The 8,956-nt window shown below is 34.1% G+C and overlaps 1 protein-coding gene across 1 annotated transcript; it reads right to left on the reverse strand.

The window, feature by feature from the left end:
- Positions 1–2,075: 2,075 nt before the first annotated feature.
- Positions 2,076–5,852, reverse strand: LOC149546881 (uncharacterized). The gene is made up of 2 exons (XM_089791401.1): positions 3,030–5,852; positions 2,076–2,809 (listed from the first exon to the last, which is right to left on the reverse strand). The coding sequence occupies exons 1-2, from the start codon at positions 5,740–5,742 to the stop codon at positions 2,478–2,480; spliced, it is 3,045 nt and encodes a 1,014-aa protein (XP_089647527.1). The 5' UTR covers positions 5,743–5,852; the 3' UTR covers positions 2,076–2,477.
- Positions 5,853–8,956: the final 3,104 nt, after the last annotated feature.

Consider the following 8,956-nt stretch of genomic DNA (forward strand, 5'->3'; position numbering starts at 1 on the left):
AGTGATGGATGACATTCTAGATATAGTAATGTATTTATCAACCATTTTATTTATATCTCATAGCATTTATATTGATGTTAAATGGCATAACATTCAATATATACTCATTGTAGTCATGGAAAGAATTTCTATGATGAAGATGGTCCAACATAGAAACATGAGTCAATACATTTAAAAAAATCAACCCAGACACAATTATAAACTATCAACATGGTAAACCAATCTTTGTATTATGAAAAAATCAAATATTTATATAAAGGTAGCCTACAAAATGTGTCTTACATATTTTTGGCATACATGCTTGAGTACAATTAGAAAAATAGATTCAAATCCATTTACTTCACCTTTGATAGGTTATTCTTACAATCACTTTCATTGCCTCCTAAAGAAGGATCAAATACTTGAATATATATAGCCTTTACAAGATCTAGGCTCTAAGATTGATTCTATTTTTGAGAAAAAGAATGTAATATAATAGATATAGGGTAGAACCCAAATCGTAAGAATACCACTCTAGTCTATAAAATATGAACAATGATCTAAGAGAGACATCTTCTAAAGATCAAGGAATATCATTATGCAAGCCACTAAGCTAGTCTAATTGAGAAACAACTTTGATAAAAAATAAGATTTTTTTTTGGAATTTGATTGTGTTTGATTTTTAAGCATCAATGTTTCAGATCACGTGCAGTGATCCATCATTAGGACAAAGGAGACTGCAAGAGAATAGAAAAATTATGTAGAAGACTAGAGACAAATTCATGTATTTGAAACTCATGTTTTTCTCCAGTCTCCTACTTAATTTTTTCTATTCTCTTGTACTGTCCTTCATCCTGATTATGGATCACTATGTGTGATCTGAAAAGCTTATGCTTAAAAATCAGACACAATCAAATTCCAAAAAAAATTAATATGTATTACTAATGGATTGTGGAAATCAAATGACATTAACTTTGATAAATTAGAAAATTCAACTAACAATTGAAAAAAAGAAAAATATATCTAGAATTGAACAAGAATCCATAATATCTCTGGTATAAAGTATCAAAATCAAGTTGATGCAAGATATGTATAAATAATGATGTCTAGAGTATACCCTTAGGTTCATAATAACAAATTATGCAAATTCAAGGTTCACTATAGAAAACATTGAAGATGGAAAATAAGATCAAAAATTGAAAGGAACTATTTTTAGGGAATGCAAGATTGCCAACAACTCAATGATGCCTCTAAGTCAATATCCAATGTATATTTATTGTTGTCTAAATATGCACTACAATTTTGAAAAATGTGTAATTAATAAAGTAAAATTTATTTTTATTCTTCTTACATGGAAATATATTTTAAAGTTATTTATTGATACAAATAGGGTCGATGATGTTACAAGATAATAATTTATCAATGTCGTATTCATGTTTTTGAAAAAACATTTTTGAAAAAAAAGACACATTTTCCGTTTTGATATGTAATTACCTTCATAAACATACACTGAAATTAAATATATATTACTTAGAATAGAATTATATTATCCCTAAACACAAAAGAATACATGTCATGATACTTTAGACCTAAAAGTATTTATGGTGGTAAATACATGAGATTCATCAATCCCCTTCTTTATGAACATTCTTATGAATAGGTAGAAAAAGTAAAAGGCCATCAATACTTGTGCTATTATGTTGGTTGCTAAAGAAATTGGTTTATCATGGCATTGTATTGCAATATTTTTGTATCTTATAATTTATCCATAGTAATAGACCAATCAAAACCAACCTTCTAGATATCCATTGCTATAGATTAAAATTCCGTCCAATTTACTGTTCCATTTAACTTTCCTATGCAATTATTAAGTCGACTATAATAGCGAGGAATACTTCATAAGACCATCCACCCATGATTAAATTAAAAGCCTTACTCTTAACACTGCTTTCCTGGTTCTAAAACACTTTGATATATGAGAAAACTAGAATTTTTATATGCTAACAATGTAAACTACGTATTCACATTTGTAATGGCAATTTGACTGCGATATTAGTTGGAAACATTTTATATGGAAGAAAAGAGAAACCTAAAGATTTAAATAGAATAGAACAGGTTATCTGTATTCACAGCTGTGGGAGACCACCTGGATTTACTGAGAAAATACTTACAACATCTTTATACAGACAGATGCGATATGCTACCACTATGTGAACTATGTGACAAGGAGGTGCGAACCCTCTAAGTGCAACTTCGTTTCAGCAAATTGCCAAAAACAAAAACCCTACTTCTCTTCTTTATTATGTATTCATTGCCTCTGCCTCACTTTCTCACACATTGTAGAGCGTATAAAACAGTGTTTACATAGAAAGATTTATACCTAACTTTCATTTGGCGAGGAAACCTTGCTCCGAATAGTAGTATATACAACAGAGTTGGTTCCCCATAATATAGATTACCTGGCGAGCTCCTCTTCTTCTCAGTTGGTGCAAGTGAAACTATTTTTTGAGCCATTTGCAGTTTGGTGGATCAGTGAGCATATGGACGACCTCCCTCATGGTTGGCCTTTGTACACTACGCTCCTGTACACAGAGCAAGGCAACATAGAAAACATGCATCGCCTCTTCCATAGGGGCACTGGACAATCTTCTGTCTGTTATTTCCATGACTCTCTCTTTTGAGGAATCAGTCATTTTCTTAACCCACTGAACAATATCCACTCCCTCTCCAAATTCACCCACCGCCTTTCTCCCACAGATCAACTCCAGCAGGACAACTCCAAAGCTGTACACGTCACTTTTCTCATCCACCAGAAGGGTGTAGGCGTATTCTGATAACACAATAGGATGTCAGTGAATAAGTTAAAAAAAACTATATGAATGTGAAATGGTCTTAATCAATAGAGAGAAAAAAGTTAAACTAATTGACTGTCAAGAAAAAGGATTAAAAGCAGAAAATAATTATGTTTAAAAGTACAGATCACGATAATTGCTTCTCAGAAGTACATAGTTCTTATGAATCTAGAATTCTAATAAACATGGAAAACATACCTGGAGCAATATAGCCATAGGAACCTGCTATGGAAGACATGCCTTCAGAAGCAGCAGAATCTTGAAGGTATTTTGCGAGTCCAAAATCTGCTACACGGGCTTCAAAATTGGAGGCAAGAAGGATATTGTTGGTCTTAACATCACGATGCACAATGAGCGGACTACAATCATGATGAAGGTAGCAGAGGCCTCTTGCAGCCTCTACTGCAATCTTGTACCTTATCGCCCACTGCAGGTACTCCCCCTTTCTTCCATGGAGCAGCTCTCCTAGGCTTCCATTCGGCATGTATTCATACACTAGAAGATTTGTCTCCCCGTTGGAGCAAAATCCTAGCAGCTTCACTATATTCCTATGACGAATCTTTCCCAAAGTCCGAATCTCCGCGTTAAATCCATGATCATGATCATAATCATGGAAACTAAAAGAGAAGCCCCTGCCTCTGCCTCTGCCTCTGCCCCTGCTTCTTCCCCTGTATCTGCTTCTTGCTTTATCAACAGCCAGTAATCTCTTTACAGCAACTTGTTGTCCATTAGGCATTATGCCCTTATACACAATCCCAGACCCACCTTTTCCAATGATATTCTCCTCCTTGAGGCAACCGAGCACATCCTCACAAGAGAAATGAAAGCTTTGGAAAGCAGTGAGTCTCCATGTACTTGGATTATTGTTCTTCTTCCAGAGGGCTCTGGCTTTGTAAATGGCAGGAACACCCAAAGCCAAAGAGCAAACCAGTAACCCAAAAACAAGAAACAATTTAGTTATAGAGGAAGACTTGAACATACCATTCTCCCTATAGGATTGAGAAGATTTCTTGCAAGCCGTAGTTAAATTGGGCACACATAGGCCTGGATTCCCTGCAAAGGAAGAAGCATTGAAGAAACTGAATTTCCCACTTTGAGGTACCCAACCAGATAGATTGTTGAAGGATAAGTCTACAGAAGTCAAGCTCTGCATGCTTCCAATTTCTTTAGGAATGTTCCCAAACAAATAGTTTCTTGAGATGTTAAGATAGTTCAGATAGCGCATCTCAGCGATTTCTGATGGAATATTCCCATTCAGATAATTTTTGCTCAAATCTACAGAAGTTAGAGACCCACATTCACTGATTTCACGGGGAATTTGTCCAGACAACTTGTTGTTGCTTAAATCTAATGTAGTCAGCAGCTTGAGACTACTCATCTCGCGTGGAATACTCCCAGTAAACATGTTGTCATTAAGTCCAAGGGATTTTAAACCAGTCAGGTTACCTATAGCTGGGGGAAGAGGGCCACTGAGTCTATTGTTGGACAAATTGACATGTTCTAAATTCAGAGTAAGAGAAATGGATGTGGGTATGTCTCCGGTAAGATAGTTATCAGGGAGCTCAAGTATACCAACTAAGGGAAGATTCAAAAAACCATTTGGGATTGAACCGTTAAAGAAATTTCCCCCAATTCGCACCTTCCTTAATGACCTGCAATTGCCTAGAGCTCCGGGAATGGGGCCAAAGAAAATATTCTGAAGTATAACAAGAGTTTCGAGTTTATTGTTCTTACAGAGATAAGGGGGTAGCAGACCAGTCAACCTATTGATGGACAAGTCGAGGTCCTTGAGCCTGCAATTCTTGCCGAGATTCTGAGGAATCTGGCCGCTGAAGTTATTCTTCCATAGCTCAAGTTGTTCAAGATTAGGGAGCTCGGCTATGAAAGAGGGAATAACTCCGTGGAGCCTATTCTTGAACAGATTCAACAGCTTCAAATTGTGAAGCCTTTCAAATTCTTCAGGGATTTGGCCTGTGAGATCATTGTCGGACAAATCTAGATATTGTATGCTTGAAAGGTCGCCCAAACTAGATGGAATTCGACCAGAGAGAGCATTTACTTGCAAGTACAAGTATTCCAACAACCTCAGCTTGCCTAGAACTGGAGGAATAGGCCCGGAAAGACTACAATTCGCCAAATCCAATACAACAAGGTTTGTGAGCTCCCCAAGCTCATGAGGAATACCTCCCTTATAAATATTATAGTAGCCTAGATATAGCTGCTTCAACATAACAAGCTTACCAAACTCTCTTGGAATTTTCCCAACAAGTCCATTCCCATTGAGTGCCAGGTACTTCAAACTTCCCAGCCTTGAGTATTCAACTGGTATCCCGCCAGAAAAATAGTTGCCTCCAAAATGCACATGTTCCAGCTTGCTAAGCTCACTCAATTCCACGGGCAACGTTCCATTAATGTTGTTATCATACACATCCAGCACTTGCAAGTCCTTACATTTAGAAATACCTGAGGGAAAGGTCCCATTGAAGAGATTGGCGGAGAGATTTAAGATTCTCAGGGTAGGAATATGGGTGATTTCAATTGGTAAATGACCGCTCAAATTATTCTTAGATAGCGTCAGATTCACAAGGTTTGATAGCTTCCCAATTTCAGGAGAAATTGAACCATTCAATTTCATGTGAGAGAGGTTGAGCCCAACAACCTGAAATGATTTATCACATTGGACCCCCTTCCACCAACAATGGGAAGTTGAATTGGAATTGGGCTCATTTTTCCAGTTGCTTAAAACATCCGGCCACTCTTTTGGAACAGCCATGGTTTTCTTCAGCGAAAGCAGAACATAGGCCTCGCCAGATAATCCTGAAAAGCCATCTGCTTCCCCTGCCCCTGCTGCTCCTATAACCAGCATCACTAGGAGGATGAAACTAGAGGAAGCCCTACTATATTTTCCCATGGTGAAAAGAAGATACTCTTAAGTAGGTTTTAGAAAACTTATAAGTAGGTTATTAGGAATGGCTGGACAGACATCACTGAGATTGGCTGGTTTTGGACGGAACTTAGGATGAAGGAACTTAGCAATTTCACTCTTTAATAAACTCCCGCATTGGTGTTGATGGGTAGTAGACACTGATTCTAATTCTCTTTCTTGCTAATCATGCAATCATTTAAAACTTTACCATGACTATATGGTATCATATTCCTGCTGTGTTATGCTATTCTATCCAAAAAGGAAAGACATTAAATAAGCTTCCACCAGTCACATGTGGATGCTGATTTCCATTGCATATTATCATATTTCGCAGCCTAGCATCTTTTTCATGTTTAGATTAAAACATTTTTGTTTGTTATGGATGGTCAACAGAGCAGAAGAGATTCGCATTAAGATGTAAAGGAGCTTTTGACGTGCTGACTTTTATGCATAAGAAAATGCGAGACAATGATCGATAGAAGGTGTTTGTTCATTCATATCCTTTCGCTTCTTTTCAGACATACATGCAGAAGCTATTGTTAAGCACAGCCCAAAACATTGTTTGTCCTCACTTTCCGAGTTTCAAATCTTCCACAGGAGACATCGTTAACTTCGAAGACAGGGCTTGTTTTTTGGATGGGTGGACTTTTTTATGGAGTTGCCTTTATTGTGCTAAAAATCATTGACCATCATAGTCAAACTGTTTGGAAAATTTGTCTATTTTGAGTTCGACAAGTTCCACTGAATCCGTCCTCAAAAATGCGTTTTTGGTGAAGTAGAATTTTAAAAATATTGGAGAGAACTTATGGACATTTCAATTGGAAAATGAATCATATTGTTAAAAATCAGAAATAAGCAATTATTAGTTTTTAGTAAATGTCTTTTTGGTGAAGTAGATTTTTTAAAATATTGGAGAGAAATTAAGGACATTTCAGTTGGAAAATGAATTATATTGTTAAAAATCAGTAATAAAAAAATTTTAGTTTTTAGTAAATGCATTTTTGGTGAAGTAGATTATTTAAAATATTGGAGAGAAATTAAGGGCATTTCAATTGGAAAATGAATTATATCATTAAAAATCAGTGATAAACAATTTTTAGTTTTTAGTAAATGTGTTTTTGGTGAAGTAGATTTTTTAAAATATTGGAGAGAAATTAAGGACATTTCAATTGGAAAATGAATTAAATTGTTAAAAATCAGTAATAAACAATTTTTAGTTTTTAGTTTATCTAAAAAATAAATATAGCAGTAATTCGTAATTAGTAGTATGATTTTGATCTTATTCTATTTACATCATAATGTATAATTGATAGTAGTAATATAGTATTCACAAATTACATGTAATCAATGAAGAATAAGAGATTGATTGATCATGCATATTAATTCAAATTTCTAGGTTCCATTAACGTGAGTACATAAAGATCAACAAAACCATCCAAGTGGATTAATATTGAATCCAACTAGATGAAGTGGACCTAGCAAGCCATAAAAACAATCAATCATATGGCAATGAGGTGAAGGTCATGTGTGTTGGCAACAAATGAAGTGTAATTTTCTCAAGTGAATGACTAGAAAGAGGACTTTACTCTATCTAATAGTAAATTATGGGTAGATCCTTATCTTGATAGGTTTAAGCATGTCATTAAAAAAATAGGAAGAGAGTTCCAAGGTATCTCTTAAAAATTAAAAGATAAATCAATCCCAAATGGTCTTATAGAAGGAAAAGAGATTTCCTCAAGTTGTGAGTAATTTTAGATTAAGTGATTATAGGTTTAGTTATAAATAAGATAACAACACAACAGCATTTCACATCATAAGAACTACAATCTAATATATGTACCACCCTCTCATTTTGAAGTTATTATAAATTAAATCCTTAAATAATTACGTAGCAGCAAATTTTGGTCACCCTACACATGACTACCTAGCAACTTTCAATCATATGGTCATATTCATTTTTTATGGAGTTTCCTTTATTGTGTTAAAAATCATTGACCATCATTGTCAAACTGTTTGGAAAAATTGTCTATTTTGAGTTTGACAAGTTCCACTAAGCTCATCCTCGAAAATGCATTTTTGGTGAAGTAGAATTTTTAAAATATTGGAGAGAAATTAAGGACATTTCACTCGGAAACTGAATCATATTGTTAAAAATAAGAAATAAACAAGTTTTATTTTTTAGTTTATCTAATAAATAAATATAGAAATAATTTGTAATTAGTAATATGATTTTTGATCTTATTATATTTACATCATAATATATAATCGAGAATAGTAATATATAATTCACAAATTACACGTAATTGTTGAAGAATAAGAGATTCATTGATCATGCATAATAATCCAAATTTCTAGGTTCCATTTGTGTAAGTACATAAAGATCAACAAAACCATCCAAATGGATTAGTATGGTATTCACCTAGATGAAGTGGACCTAGGAAGCCATAAAAATAATTAATCATATAGTAATGAGGTCAAGGTCATGTGTTCCGGTGACAAATGAGGTGTAATTTTCTCAAGTGAATGTCTAGGAAGAGGAATTTACTTTATCTAATAGCATACTATGGGTAGATCTTTACCTTGATAGGTTTAAGCATGTCATTAAACTACCAGGAAGAGAGTTCCAAAGTATCTCTTAGTCAATAAATGATAAATCAATACCAAATGGTCTTACAAATAAGAAAGAAATCTCCTCAAGTTGTGGGTAATTTTAGATTAGGTGATTTTATGTTTAGTTTCAAATAGGATAACCACATGATGTCATTTCACATAATAAGAACTACAATCTAATATATGTACCACACTCTCAATTTGAAGTTATTATAAATTAAATCCTTAAGTTATTATAAATGAAATCCTTAAATACTTAGGTAGCACCAAATTTTGATCACCCTACACTTGACTATCTAGCAACTCTCAATCATATGGTCATATTCATTTTTTTAGCAACTACAAAGTAGGAGTAACAATAAAATCAACTACTCTACCATAATATCTATGATAGTTATTGGAAATATTTTATGTTAATGATAAAACTCACATAATATTCAATAGTAAATTTATACATTGATCATTGACATCATGTAATGAAAACCTTCTAGATACTTTCACATCATATGAGTTAAAACTTTAGATCATGTATAGATTGAAATTTACTCGATCTTTATTGACAATTGACTTAGCATGATGAAAATTCTAA

The sequence above is a fragment of the Cupressus sempervirens genome, chromosome 7 (genome assembly GCF_028749045.1).
Source record: "Cupressus sempervirens isolate cs-2001-9-10 chromosome 7, ASM2874904v1, whole genome shotgun sequence".
Classification (NCBI taxonomy): Eukaryota; Viridiplantae; Streptophyta; class Pinopsida; order Cupressales; family Cupressaceae; genus Cupressus; species Cupressus sempervirens.

Bases quoted from the DNA above. Each gene is read 5' to 3' on its own strand.
- LOC149546881 (XM_089791401.1), bottom strand. From the start codon at position 5,742: ATGGGAAAATATAGTAGGGCTTCCTCTAGTTTCATCCTCCTAGTGATG. The intron at 2,810-3,029 runs GTATGTTTTCCA...TTGTGTTATCAG, and splicing joins CTATGGCTATATTGCTCCAG to AATACGCCTACACCCTTCTG.